Raw genomic sequence first — 15,678 nt, 5'->3', positions numbered from 1 at the left:
AACAATAACTTCTTCAAATGCCTCGCACCTGATCACAAAATATTTCCTACACAATCTTGAAAGATGTTGTTAGATTCACTAGGGTTGGATGGTATCGAGGGAAGGAGGTCTAGTGGTTCAAACAAGAAACACCAGATCTACCCAACCAACAATACTTCACCAATCCAAATAGAGGTACAAACAAGTAACCACTAGATCTAGATGGCTAATGAACTTAACAAGTTAAATGCATGTAGGAATTAAAATAACAGTAACCAATATAAATTACCACAACAAGTTGAAGAGATACACAATAATCTTGCCCCCAAAGACTTTGTTTTAATTAATCAGGAAAAATTACAAAGCTTCTAAAGCCAATACACCATCCAAATATGATACAATGAGGAGCCTTAGGCTCAATTTATAGAAAAATAGAGAGAGCTAGATCCCCCCTCCAAGTGGAAAATGGTTAGGTCCAAGAAGTTGCACAATTTTGACTTGATCTTGGAGAATAACAACTGCTAGATGCTTGATCCATGCCAAAATTAAATCCTGTCCCTTGATCTGGATGAAGAAATTCGAATTCCATAATAAACCCCTTTTTTCCTGGTCCAAAAAATATTATTTTGAACTTTTTTCCTCAAAAAATCACTTTTGACTTAACCACCTTGGTCCATAAGTTCAGTTTTTCTTAAAAAAATGATTTTTCCCTTGATGGAGGACCTTGAAAAATTAATTTCTTTTTGACCCACGAATTTTCTTCAACCATCTGGACCCAAAAAATCGATTTTCTTGAAAAAAATACTTCTTTTCTGACGCTATTGAATTTTGGTGGGTTTTTTTCTGCCTTGGAATTGAGTTTGTCAAATTTAATTCTTCCTTGGGAAAGACCACGTTCTCCAAAAATTCGGTTTTCCACTTGGAGAGAATTTTATTTTCTCTCAATTTTAAATTTTTGATTAATTTGTGGTTATTTTTTTGCTAGAAAACCAAAAATAAAGATAATTTGAGGGAATAGACATAATTTCAACCCTCAAAAGGTGTCTAAACATAAATTTGAGGTGTAGAGGTTGTAATTATGAGCACTCTACCCCCTTCAACTTTTACAAACATCTGATTTTACTATTTACATCCAAATAATTATTAAATTTCCGACTAGTTGGAAATTTTAATAATTAAAAATAGACACTTAGGCTTAACCAAATTTTACGAGACTCAAGACATGATCTAGTATGATAAACATACATAGAGTCGATAACACTAGGAATACACCTGAGACTTTACCATCGAACTCTGCTCTAGCTTTGGGGTATATGTGGGAGAAAAGCTCTGCGAATTATTTGGGTTCGGAAACGCGAATAATTGTTGGAGGGTAAAAAACTTACCTAGATGTTTTTACATGGCTTCATAGTCATACGAGAATCATTCTTACAAGGATGACCCAAAGAGCTGCAAAATTTGGGTTACATTATTGCTTCTCAAGACAAAACTGTTGAATGATAATGATGATCTTTGGCTGTATAATTGCTCGAACATGATGGAATGCTTTGAAAAAATATATGCTGCTATAGGGTAGTTGACACAGAGTGGTCAACAAAGACCATTGCTTCTTAAGGATGGACCTATTCCATTGACTCATAGCACAATTTTCTATTTTGACAGTTTTTCTACAGTTTTTTGGTCTTGAATTTCCAAAGCCGTTTTGAGGTCCTAAATGACGTTTTTTGGCAAAGCAAGCACTCTGCAGTTGGAAAATGTACTTCTCATTTAGACCTTTCCAACAAGCTATTGAGCGCCCCAAACAAAGATCGTATGTAAAGTTGTGACTCTGAGAAGTTGATGTTTCAACTTACCCTATTGTGGCCCACAAACCTTTTGTCACTTCGTCTCCTAGGGTTAGGTTTTTGGATATTAGGGTTTTCTCATTGCTTTTTTATGATAAAAATGCCTTGGAGCCTCATTGTAAGACAATCCAAGAAGGCACGTAACCGTCACATATCTTCCTAAAGATAAGCTACCACCTTTGGACTAGTTTGTTTTCATTCTGCATTTATAAAGTTTCAACACTTTCCATTTATTAATAAAAGTCAAGTTTCACTCTATCTCTGTATTTTGGTTACAAATCTGTATATCATTTCATTGCCGTTGTAAATTCGGATCATCTCCACCCATTCCTTAAACTTTTCCACCTCATTCTCTCTTCCCTGAACCTTTTGAAAAGACATAGCATCTTGGAAGTCAAATGCTGGATAGCTATAAGATGAACAATTGCTTATGCAGCAAAGTACTTGTAGATATTTGAACTTTGAGCCTTGAGGTATGATGTTTGCCTTTGCAAACAAAGTATAAATATTGTTGCCATGGCTCAAAATAATGAGAGGAAATTGACATTTTTTAGCATAAATCCGGCAAGAATTACTTTGGATTGATGGAATTGCAGATATCAGATGTTAACATTGCACATTCCTATTGCAATAGGGGTGTTTGACGGTGCTGAATCCATTTCTGCATTAAAAACAACAATTTCATGAATCCAAAATTGTAATTTTGACAAATATTGCCTAGCAGGATTCTGGTGTTGAAAAAGGTAAACAATGGAGAATGTTTAGCTGTCATGATAAAATTTGATACACTGTATAACAGGAAAACATCCCTTGGCAAAAATAACCAAGTTTTCTCTTATGAAGGGTTGCTGTATCTGATCTCCCACAGGCCTTTCCATAACAGCACAGCATTAGCTCATAACAGGCTGGTGAAGCAGTGATCTGAATGCCAGGTACCTTTTGTGAACTTATTACTGCATATAACATTGCAATGTGGCAATATTTAAAATTACTACTTTCTGGAGACATATATGAGATTGACAACTTTGCTGCATATTTATGGGTCAAATCTGCAAGTCTCACATGTCAGGAATACTCATCCAATGTAAGTATTGGTTAACAGAAGATGGAACAGCTGCAATAAAAGTATTGGTCAACAGAAGATGGAACAGCTGCAATAAAGAAAAGTGAAAATATGTGAGATGAGATCAAATCTAGGCACATGTATCTTAGGAACAGACTGACTGACAGCCATTGTCTTATTGTGCTGAACCATGTTAAAGAATGATCAAAACTAAATAAAATAATAGGAAACTATTAGTGATGGTAAGATTGCTTACAGGTGTTACTGCCACAGAATTTTCATGGCATTCTGCAGTCATTTGGCATATCTGAATCGGTCTAATAATATTCTAATATAAGCTAGCTAACTGAAGCTTTTTTCGTGTATCTATAGTTGTTGTGTTCCTTATACCCATTGTCAAACGCTGAATCAGCCTGTTTTAGTAAATTTATTTTCTGCTATAGACTTGAGTTTAGTGTTGGAACTTTGATAGTAAAACTGTTTTAAAATTTTAGGTGCGTTTCTAAAATCTTGGACTTGATCTTGTAGGGTTTGCATGGGAAGAAGGATGTATGTCAGATGAGGTCCTTAGGAGGGCTATTATTGCCACTGAGGAGGGGTTTCTTGCACACGTTACTAGATCATGGAAGACAACGCCACTGATTGCAGCAGTTGGTTCATGCTGCCTAGTTGGAGTTATATGGGGTGAAAAACTGTATGTTGCCAATGTTGGGGACTCTCGGGCAGTAATGGGAAGCATATCAACGTCCAGTAATAAAATAACAGCAGAGCAGTTGACAAAGGATCATAATGCTAGTGAAGAGGAGGTCAGACAGGAGCTGAAAGCTCTTCATCCTGATGATTCCCGAATTGTAGTTCTGAAACATGGGGTCTGGCGTGTCAAAGGCATCATTCAGGTTTTTCTCTATCACTGTATTCTTATCAATTAAAATTTTCTATGCATCTTACAATGCTTTGTGGATCACATAATATAGCTAACTTGGTGCTTCTGTCTGACATTTTTAGTTCAAGGCCTGAGTTATGTCTTGTTGTTGTTTATTCTGCTTACACTACCTTTAGTGATTTTGCACCTTTCTCTGATGTTATATTTAAGTCAAGAAATACTGCTTGTTTACCAATAACAAAGACTATTCTTTTAGTAGATATCAAAAGTGTTCTCAGTTAGAGCTCTTGATATTTCAGCTATTTTGTCTATGCCTATGGTATCCACTTTAAATAAAGGTCTAAGCAGAGTGATTCACGGTTTACATTATGAAACCAACGTGAGTAGAATTTTCAATTATTCAGGGTTTCTTGGTGTCCGTTTCTTAAGTGGAACTTCTATGTAGTCCCTGAGCAATTATTTTATTTTGTACATTGATATGCAATTTCTTAGTTGGATTTTAAATATTTTTTTTCCTTATTTCACCCACTTTTATCCTTCAGAGAAAAACATATGATCTCGACTTCATAAAATTAGCTAAATTTTAAATTTTTAATTTCTAAGGATGGTTTGATGGAGGAAAATTATGCTAATTCAAATAACTTGGGGAAAACTAGGCAAGTCGAATTACTAAAATTGCCTTGGGATATTTCATGACAAAATTTGCCAAGAATAAGGAGAAATTACCCAAGGCGAATTAGCCATGATATTTTTATCACATGACAAATCGGGGATTCTTTAGTTCAACTTAAGCAAGGGCCACTTAATTCGGTTTTCTTCTACAGTCAGAGCTCAGTTGGACCAACCATGCACATTAGTGACCATTAATGGAGAATTTGAGCTCCTTCTCCTCTTAGTATGAATTAAATGGGTAAAATTATTAGAAATACCAATGTTAGCAGAACTGAGCCGTTTACCGAACCTAGTAGACTCCCCGAACTGGGAACTAGTTAGATAGGGCCGAAACTGGTAAATAGCTGTACCAAAAAAATCGATTGTCCAAAAAATACATAAAATATTCAAATTTTAAAGAAAAACATATATATTCTGGTGCATCCATATGAATCAAAACCATCTATACACAAATATGCAAAAGTTCTCATTTATATAACATGTAAGGATGCATATAACCAAAATAGCACTGAGTGCAATCCGTGTCTGAACCAAAAATACATCAACAAACATGCTCTAGATCGCCTCTAGTATCCAAAAATTATCATGCTACAACAAATACCTACATATCGTCAAAATCATTGCCTATATTGGGATCTTTGTCATCAGTCTCACCCTCTAAGCATTAAAATAAGATAGATAAAGCTTAACATGTCAGGTCAAGATTTTGTTTTAGTGACGGGTACATTTTTACTAGTGTCATGACAGAGGAGTTCAATAATCAATGCCACTATCATCAAGTTACATAGAAGGCTCGGGTGCTCTTGGTTAAATGCTAGTTCCATATCCCCGCACATGACAAAATCCAATGGAAACATTGCAATCCCCCCAATCTTGAAATCCTAAAAATTGTTAAGTCTGTTGGATTTTGAGTGGGGATCTAAAATTGAACTTTCTCCATATGAAATCCAACGAGGTTGGAACCACTCTCAAACATCCTGAGCCAATTAATGATAATGTTAAATTCTTAAGTAAAAGGATGAGTAAAAGGATGACATTCTCCTTTATCATTCATTTGCATCCTTTTACTTAAATTTTTAACATTACCATTAATTGCATAGCAATAGTAGGGCCCTAGGATTGAATATTAGGCTGCCCCACCTAAAAATGATTGCTTTTTAAGTTTTTATAAAAAAATTGTGTTTGGAACATCCTTGGGTGCATTGTATGGAATCATCTGTTTCAATGAAATTGAAAAAGGGCTAGTTTGGTACTGAACTGGCTAGTTCTGCTATAGAACTGGCAAGTTTGGTATTGAACCAGCCTTTTCTGGTTCCAGACTTCGAACTGGACTGGTTTGGGGGTCAAACTCATCGATTACATCGTTTTCGGTCTAGTTCTGATAACACTGATAAATGCAGCGAAAGGCCAATGTTCTGATTCAAATTGTCTTGAGCAAAAACAAGCAACCTTTTCTCTTCTCTCTTTTTTCTAGCTTTTATTATTTCGTGTCAAGATATCATTGTCTTCAAGTTCTGTGATATAGTCATCTTTGTGCTGCCAACCATTTGGCTCTTATGGAATAAAATTTAGTTTTGATCCACTCACTCTAGTTTGTTTGATTCAATGGTATTTTTTGCAATAAATTAAGAGTTATTTCATCTATTTATTTGGGCAATTAGCCACTTAAATATGCTAAAGACTGATTTTATAGGGACCATTCCGCAGACTACATTTATGGGTTTTTACACACTTGTTTGGCCACTAACTTGATGGTCAAACAGCCACTCTCTTGTTTATCGCAGATTTACTGTTTAGAACAGCAAGAACAAAGACTAGGGACATCCCCTTGATGTTGGCAAGCACCAGCCCAAAGAAAGAGGGAGATTTACTAGGGAGATGTCCTATATCTAGCCGATTTCTACTGCTGATTTTTAAAAAATTACATTAATTTACAAGGTGTAGAAATTAGTGCTAACAAATTGCATCGAAAACAAGCATCGAGAACAACAAAGTAACTAACTATTTGGAAGATCATTGATAATAGGTGGAACAACCATCTTCCTTGACGTTTACATGTAGCTAGATATTTCTTGCACCCAAGGTTTCATTGCAAGCCAACTTTGGATGAGACGACCTGGGAAGGTCAAAGATGGATTGTGCACTTGCATAGAGTGTGCGTTCCTTGATTAAGAATTCTCATATAATAGGACACTCTCGCATGTTTTTTAAGGTAAAGTGCAAGGACATTTGGAAAAGATCTCACTATTCTTGCAATATATGAGGACCAACCAAGCAGCCCCAAAGATTTTAAATTTCAAGTATTCAATTTCATTGATCACATATTGAATATTTCTAGACAAAGTTACAAATTAATTTATTGAATTCATAACTTTGTGTTGGGACCTTTTTTGATTTATCATAATGAATTGGAAGGAATCATTTGACAGCTAATGCCTGCAACTGTAAAAATTTTCAATTTTGATCTCGAGTCCATCTTTCAACACTTAGGTGAGTGCAACTAGGTTGTCCTTCAGCATATATCACAAAGAAAAAGACACTAGTTGGAACAACGATAGAATGATCTTGTCTGTGTAGTGCAATCCTCCAGTGAGGCAGAACTAGTTGAAAAAACACTTGTTGTAGATCCCATTGTGTTAAATTTGGACAACTAGGTCCAAACTCCATGTTCTGATGCTTAGATTAAGAGGCTAATATTTTTGTTGGATTCCTCTTTCTGAGAGGTGTAAAATCCATATAAAAATAGTCTTAATCCGATGAGCAGAACTTATATTTTGAATTTATTATTCTTAATAAATTATATGTGCAAAGGTCAGCCAGTTTTGCAATGTAGGCTCACATGCCCAACAGATGTGTCACACACCCTCATTGATGGATATATATATACAGGAAAAGTTGGAGAGAATTTGATCACACAAACAACTCACATCTTCCTCTCTCATCCTAAAAAGTACGAGCTACCTGGAGGACGAATTTCAGCCACATGTGGGAAGGACGAAGAGGATTTTTCTGCTGCTAGGGTTTCGCAGAAGTTTTGACCAGCGTTGACTTTGGTCAACGCTTGATCCAAACAAGCTGAAAACTTGTGGGAGGTTCGATTTTTGAAGGCCATACTACCTGGCACAAAAATCGAGGTCAAAGGGTTGATCGTTTTGCTGCTGCGTTGACTTTTAGCTTGCTGCCCCTGCGTTGACTTTTCAGGACAGCGTTGACTTTTGTAGAACTGACTTGGGTTGACTCATCTACTGGTTGGAGGGTTGTTGTGACACATGCTGGGCTGGCTGACCAAAGGAGACTTTGCTGGTTGAAGCATCCTGTTGACCGCCGAAACAAACACATACATTTTTCTTGTTTCTGATTTGTCTTCTGTAAGATCTGCTTATATGTTCTATCTGCATTTTGCTTATCTACTTGTATGATTGTTGTGAGAAAAGTGAAATTGCTCTTAGCATAGAACATCTACAAAACTTTACATGGTATCAGAGCTGAGGTGAAGACAAACTCTATCTATAGCAATCATCATCGAAGGAAATGGATTCCTCTAAGCTTGAATTCAGGGAGAATGACAAGCTGACTGGAAGTGATGACTTCCATGCCTGGAAGATGTTATTAGATCTCAAATTAGAAGATCATGATCTCCTAGATCATGTGACAGGGAAGATTCAAGAACCTCCATCAAATGCCTCTGCTGCTGTTAAACACAAGTATAAGAAGGGAGAAATCAGAGCAAAACTGCTGATCAGGGAATCCATAAATAAGAGTCTGGTTGCCTACATATCTGAACTAGGCACATCCAAGGAGATGTATGACAAACTGATACTTATGTTCCGAGTAAACAATGTGAACCAAGTGCTATTCCTCAAGAACAAGTTGAAGAATATGAAGAAGGGCCAAGACGAGTCTATTCAAACTTTCTTTATGAAGTTGACCGAAACCAGGAACAATCTGCTAGCTATTGGGGAGACAATAGCTGATCGTGAGATGGTTCTCACCGCACTTGGAGGACTTCCATATGAATGGCAAGTATTCACAACTACCATTCTCAACAATAATACCATCCCTAACTTTGATGAGCTTCTGTCTAGATGTATGCAAGAAGAAACAAGGATGAAGGAATTTGATAATGAAAGAAATGCTGCCTATGTTGCTCATTCCCGAAAGAAGAACTCTGGTGGTTCCAAGGACAAAGGAAGGACTAAGACTCAAAAGAAGAAGGGTAAATGTTTCACCTGCCATAGGACTGGACACTATGCTAGAGAATGCCCCTTCCAGAAGAATTCTCCCGATAGTGACGACAACAACAACAACCGAAGGAATGGGAATCAAAGAAATGACAAATCCAAAGGAAAGAGGAAGGCTCACTTTGAAGGAAACCATCCACCTTCTAAAAGGACCAGAAATACCAGGTATGAGGAGTCTAATGTTGTTGATAAAAGAAATGAGTATATTCTAATATCTGCTCTCTCAGCTGCATCTCCGCCCGACACTATGGATGTCTGGCTAATCGATAGTGGTGCCTCAAGACACATCATCGGATTCAAGGAAGCACTTTCTGACATGGCTGAAAGGGATACTAATCTAGAAATTACCCTTGGGGATAATGCCACTTATCCTGTGAAAGGGACCGGGACTGTGACCCTCCACTTGTCTCAAGGACAAGTCCTCCATCTACAAGATGTACTCTATGTACCCAAATTGAAGAAGAACCTTGTGTCTGTATCTGCCATGGAAGACAAAGGATTCAATGTAACTTTCTCTGATGGAAAGGTACTCATGTGGAAGAAGAGCTTCAAGGAAGCTATCTCAATTGGTTTTAGAGTTGGTACACTCTACCAGGTTGGAGGGAGTCCGTTGGGAGCTATGACTTGTGATACTATCCGTCAAACCGAACTATGGCACCGAAGATTTGGACACCTTCATTACAAGGCTCTTCCCGAAGCAAGGAAGGTGGTGACAGGGATGCCTGATTTTGGAAATAATCATAAAGGTGTATGTAAGGGCTGTGCTGAAGGAAAACATACAAGGGGACCTTTCCCCTCAAGTGTCACAAAGACATCTGAGATATTGCAACTGGTCCATTCTGATCTTTCCGGTATGTTGCCTGTAACATCCCTGGGGGGATGTTCTTACTATATGACATTTACTGATGACTTCTCTCGCAAAACCTGGATATACTTCTTGAAGAAGAAGGATGAGGCTTTCATGTGGTTCCGTACCTTCAAAGCCTTGGGAAAATATGACCGGAAAGAAGATCAAGATTTTGAGGACTGACAATGGCACTGAATATGAGTCAAATGAGTTCAAAGACTTTTGCAGAGAAGCTGGCATTAAGAGGGAGACTACCACTGCATATACTCCTGAGCAGAATGGTGTTGCTGAACGCAAGAATAGGACTATTGTGGAAGCTGCCCGTGCCATGCTATGTGACCAGGGTCTTCCAAAGTTTCTGTGGGGAGAAGCTGCAAATACTGCTGTGTACATTCAAAACCGATGCCCTCATTCCGCTTTGGACTCCAAAAATCCCGAAGAGGTTTTCTCTGTTTAGAAACCTGATGTCTCACATTTTTAGAATTTTTGGATGTCCTGTCTATTTTCATGTGCCGAAAGAAAAGAGAAGTAAGCTGGACGCTACTGGGAAGAAAGGAATGTTTGTGGGCTACAGTGAGACTTCTAAGGCATATAGAGTCTATGTACCTGGTCAAAGGGAAGTAGAGATAAGCCATGATGTCACTTTTGACGAAGATGCTTCCCTGAAGAAAGTAGTAGATCTTCCTAGATCTGAAGAAAACCATGAAGAAAAACCTGGAAATCTGGAAGAACCCTAGGATGAGACTATGCCTGATGTTGAAGAGCCAATGGACCCTATTGATCCTTCCCCTTCTCTAGGAAAGAGGCCATCATGGCTCAGGGACACCCTCGAAGATGCTGAGGGTCATGCTGCCCCAAGGGGAACATTCCGAGAAAGCAAGAAGCCGTGTAGATACCAAGGGTATCTAGCTGCCATGAGTACTATTATACAATCTGAACCTGGATCTTTTGAAGAAGCCATCAAGCATCAAGTCTGGAAGGATGCTATGCATGAAGAATATGAGGCTATTATGAAGAATGATGTCTGGGATGTGGTCCCGAGACCGAAGGACAAATCTGTTGTCACTGCTAAATGGCTCTACAAGATTAAACATGGATCTGATGGGAGTGCTGAAAAGTTTAAGGCAAGATTTGTTGCCCGTGGCTTCTCTCAAAAGGAAGGAATTGACTATGACGATATATTTGCACCTGTGGCTCGATATACCACCATCCGATCCATCATTGCCCTTGCTGCTACGCAAGGATGGAGTCTTCATCAGATGGATGTCAAGACTGCTTTTCTGCATGGTGCAATAAAGGAAGAGGTGTATGTAGAACAACCTCTGGGATTTGAAGTTCAAGATCGAGACACTTATGTCTGCAGGTTGAAGAAAGCCCTCTATGGGTTAAAGCAAGCACCCAGAGCTTGGTATGAGAGGATGGATAGTTGCTTGATGAAGCTGGGCTTCACTCGAAGCAATGCTGATCCAAACCTTTACTTTAAGGTTGAGGAAGGAAAGCCTCTCATTCTAGTGCTGTATGTGGACGACCTCTTCCTGACAGGTGATGACCCTCTCATTCATCAATGTAAGAGGGAGCTTGCTGCTGAGTTCGAGATGAAAGACCTAGGACTGATGCACTATTTCCTAGGCCTGGAGGTCTGGCAGAGACCTGGAGAGATTTTCCTTTCTCAAGGAAAGTATATTGTGAAGCTTCTGGAAAGATTTGGGATGGTGGACTGTAAGTCCGTGTCGACACCAATGGAACTCAACTTTAAGAAGTTGAGTGGCAGCGCTGCAGGGCCTATCTTGGCCAATCCTACTGAGTATCGTCAACTCATAGGAGCTTTGATGTTCTTAGTGAACACCCGTCCGGACATATGTTTTGCAGTGAATACTTTGAGTCAACAGATGGTTGAGCCTCATCATTTTCACTGGGTTGGTGCCAAGAATCTTTTGAGATATCTTCGGGGCACGATAAACCATGGGCTGAGATACACTGCCGGGAGTGTGATACTCCGGGGATATACTGATGCCGATTGGGCTGGCAGTGTGGTGGATCGTAAGAGCACATCTGGATGCTGTTTCAATCTTGGTTCTGCTTCGATCTCATGGATGAGCAGGAAGCAGAAGTCGGTGGCTTTGAGCACCGCGGAGGCCGAATACATTGCTGCTAGTATGGCCTGTTGTGAAGCAGTTTGGTTGAGGAAGCTCTTTAGTGAGCTGTTCCAACATGTGCTAGATACCACTGTAATACTCTGTGATAATCAGAGTGGGATTCGTATGACTGAGAATCCTGTGTTCCACGACCGATCCAAGCATATTGATATCAGGTACCACTTTATCCGGGATATGGTACAGCGAGGCGCCGTAAGGCTCGATCATATAGGAACTGATGAGCAGGTCGCGGATATTCTCACTAAGCCCCTGGGGAAGGTCAAGTTCCTAACCTTCCGTGAGAGTCTTGGTGTCGTGGAAAGACCCTATGATGTGGGTCCTGTTGGACAATGAGCTCTGGGAGCTCTGGGGGGCTTTGGGGATAGCTTCTCGGAGCTATAAGCACTCATAATGCTTCTGCCCCACCCTTGTGATTATTGAGCTGGTTCGCCACTCATTTAATCTGTGCCCCGTATGCATCCTACCCATTGAGTTCAGGGCTCATGGGAAGTACCTCTCATTTGGCCAATGAGGTGTGGAAAAGCTAGAGACTATTAGCAAAGACTGATGGACGCATCAGAGATTGCCGTACTCTCTATCTAGGATGGCATGGTCCAACCACTTGATCTGGGATCAAGATTTGTGAGGTCTGGGACCTCTGGACTGATTATGTCAGTCGGGGAATGATGTCTTTGTGACTGACCCACTTCTGTTTTGAAATAAAGAAGCCAGCAAAGCAAGTTTCGGCGGGATGACTCACGATGTTAATTGCACTAATAGATGGAGTTCTCCCTAGTTGAGAGGGAGTGTTAAATTTGGACAACTAGGTCCAAACTCCATGACCTGATGCTCAGATTAAGAGGCTAATATTTTTGTTGGATTCCTCTTTCTGAGAGGTGTAAAATCCATATAAAAATAGTCTTAATCCGATGAGCAGAACTTATATTTTGAATTTATTATTCTTAATAAATTATATGTGCAAAGGTCAGCCAGTTTTGTAATGTAGGCTCACATGCCCAACAGATGTGTCACACACCCTCATTGATGGATATATATATACAGGAAAAGTTGGAGAGAATTTGATCACACAAACAACTCACATCTTCCTCTCTCATCCTAAAAAGTACGAGCTACCTGGAGGACGAATTTCAGCGACACGTGGGAAGGACGAAGAGGATTTTTCTGCTGCTAGGGTTTCGCAGAAGTTTTGACCAGCGTTGACTTTGGTCAACGCTTGATCCAAACAAGCTGAAAACTTGTGGAGGTTCGATTTTTGAAGGCCATACTACCTGGCACAAAAATCGAGGTCAAAGGGTTGACCGTTTTGCTGCTGCGTTGACTTTTAGCTTGCTGCCCCTGCGTTGACTTTTCAGGACAGCGTTGACTTTTGTAGAATTGACTTGGGTTGACTCATCTACTGGTTGGAGGGTTGTTGTGACACATGCTGGGCTGGCTGACCAAAGGAGACTTTGCTGGTTGAAGCATCCTGTTGACCGCCGAAACAAACACATACATTTTTCTTGTTTCTGATTTGTCTTCTGTAAGATCTGCTTATATGTTCTATCTGCATTTTGCTTATCTACTTGTATGATTGCTGTGTGAGAAAAGTGAAATTGCTCTTAGCATAGAACATCTACAAAACTTTACAGTCTTGGAGAATATTGATCCCTTTATTGAATGGGTTGTGGAAACTTGACCTATAAAATTTGAGGATGATGACATAGGGTGAAAGAACCTGGATTCACAAGTAGCACGTAGTTTTACTGCCCCATAAGCTAGAGGAAGACAGAGACAATTGTGATAATGATGATGAGAATCCTAGTATAGAGGATGATTTTGATGATACGTTGTTTTGTTCTAGCATGATGTATTTTAGACTTTAGAAGCCATTTAGAGCCTCAATATCAATGCATTTTGTGTCGTATATGTATTGCACTCTATGCCATTTTGATCTATCAACCACCATTGTGTGCTATATATGTGGGAGAAATTTCGTATTTGGTGTCTAATGGTTTGGATTTACATTGATGTGTTTGTATATTTATATATTCAAGGAAAACCTCTTGGGATCCCCACATTCTGACAAATATATGAATAGGGGGTTACTTGACAGCCAACTGCTACAACAATTGGTAACCCGAAGGGACTATCAGATTTGGACATGTGACCTAAGGCTTTGCTGTCATCATTTTACCTTAGGTGGATTGTTCAATTGAGTAAGTTAATCCTTGGAGATATATTTTGTTTTGTTTTGTGCAAGGAAAACCTCATCAAATGCGCCCTCTTCCTTGAAATATTTGGATGGAGAGTGGCTCAAGTATTAGCTAGAATAGGAGCTAATAATCTAATGGGACTTGGTGAACCACAAACCTTAGTTTGACTAGAATCAAAGTCCTCATGACAAAATTTGCTTGATAACAATGCATTCAAAACTAAGCTAACCCACTTGGCCACTCTATGTGTGTGTGTGTGTATTTTCCTTTGAAAAATTCCTCAGGGAAACACTCCAGACATTTTGTGAATTTTGCATGGGGTAAGTGCCACCAACACAAGACATGTGCACCTAACCTTAATGAATTCATGTGGATTCGACCTTGTGACCTTCTTGGCCAATATGGCCAATATATGCCATGTCGAAGCCATGTTGGCCAAGAAGGTCATGACTTCGAATCCATCTATATTAGTATTGGCTTGCCATGTCAAACCCATGTTGGCTAAGAAGGTCACAACGCTGAATCTGTGAAATTTTCACTATTGCAGAAATTGGAAATTAATCTTCTAACTGTTATTATGTGTAATTTATTTGCTATTATGGCTAACAATGAATAAAATCACTACTGCAATTTTCACCAAAAATTAAAATACATCGCGAAAGCAAAATTGAAATTAAGAAAACAAAGCGCACACAATAAAAATGACACTGTTATTTTTGGACAAAAGTCCCTGAAAAAACCAAAACGGGAAAGCCGGTGCAATAGATGAGAGTTTATTTTATTATATCATCAACGGAATTTGAGTACAATATCTAGATGCCAAATAGGCAATCCTCTCCTGAGAAATCACTGGCAAAATTATCTGAGAGAATTTTTCTCTCTCCACAAGCAATCCTCGCCTTATCTGGCCCCACAATCAACTCCCAATTTCCCTTTGCATCAACTTCTGCGCAGACTGAAACTCTCATTGCTTGGAATAACTGCTCTCTACCTCGGATGACTGTCTCTACCACTGAGAAGGATTTGCTGGCCAGAAGAATTTTCTCGACACTCTACTACTAAATCGATCTCTCCTTTGGCTAAATCGAACTACGTCCTTGAGGCCCTGCGCAAGCCCCTACACAACGTCTCTGTGGAATAACTCGACCTCCTCTAGCTGACTTTTCTGGCACTGGAAAACTCTACTGGAATCTCTGTTGTTGCTCCATCTCACTTCTGCTTCTTTCTGGCTTGAACTCTTCTTCCTTGCAAGGCTTCTGCAACTGGATAGCTCGATCTGCCAAGGAATTCACTGTCCTGATGTTTCTATCTACAACCCCATCGTCTTGCTTTTATAATCTCTTGTTGGTGAACCAACAACCATGATTAGATCTCCATCAACAGTTAATATCATCTCAAATTCAATCCGTGTGAGTTTCTAGAGCATTCTCACATTTTCTTAATTAATTGCTATTAATTAACCAATTTTCCTAAGTAAGACTTGGAAAAAATTTAAATGATGGTTAATTAATTTAATTAAGGTGTTTCACAAGCTTATCTCTCGAAAACTTTTCTGGGTTTTAAAGATCTCATGTTCTTAGCCTCTCTGACACAAATCGAGACTAGAACACCTGTCCGTTGCTACAAAAGCTAATAGAATTCACATGAGTTCGTTGTCTATATATATGTATATTCGCATGGAACTTGTCCCTGAGGAAATCCCTTAGGTACGTCCTCACATTAAGTGAATGCTGCTTTGTGTAAATGCCTCCAAAGGTTAGCATGTACTCATAATCTAGAGGGACTCTACCATATTTGAAAC

The 15,678-nt window shown here is 39.2% G+C and overlaps 1 protein-coding gene across 1 annotated transcript in view; it reads left to right on the top strand.

The window, feature by feature from the left end:
* Positions 1-15,678, top strand: part of LOC149238752 (putative protein phosphatase 2C 25) — a 341,969-nt gene that overhangs the window by 21,291 nt on the left and 305,000 nt on the right. Inside the window, exon 2 of the mRNA XM_089373182.1 lies at positions 3,415-3,782. Coding sequence (XP_089229308.1) covers positions 3,415-3,782 — 368 coding nt within the window. The remainder of the gene's footprint in view (positions 1-3,414; positions 3,783-15,678) is intronic.

This window comes from Pinus tabuliformis, chromosome 8 (assembly GCF_031772625.1).
Source record: "Pinus tabuliformis cultivar Carrire ecotype Pingquan chromosome 8, CPIR1, whole genome shotgun sequence".
Lineage (NCBI taxonomy): Eukaryota > Viridiplantae > Streptophyta > Pinopsida > Pinales > Pinaceae > Pinus > Pinus tabuliformis.
The sequence above is the reverse complement of the archived record's forward strand: the minus strand, read 5'-3'. Positions and strand labels throughout refer to the sequence as shown.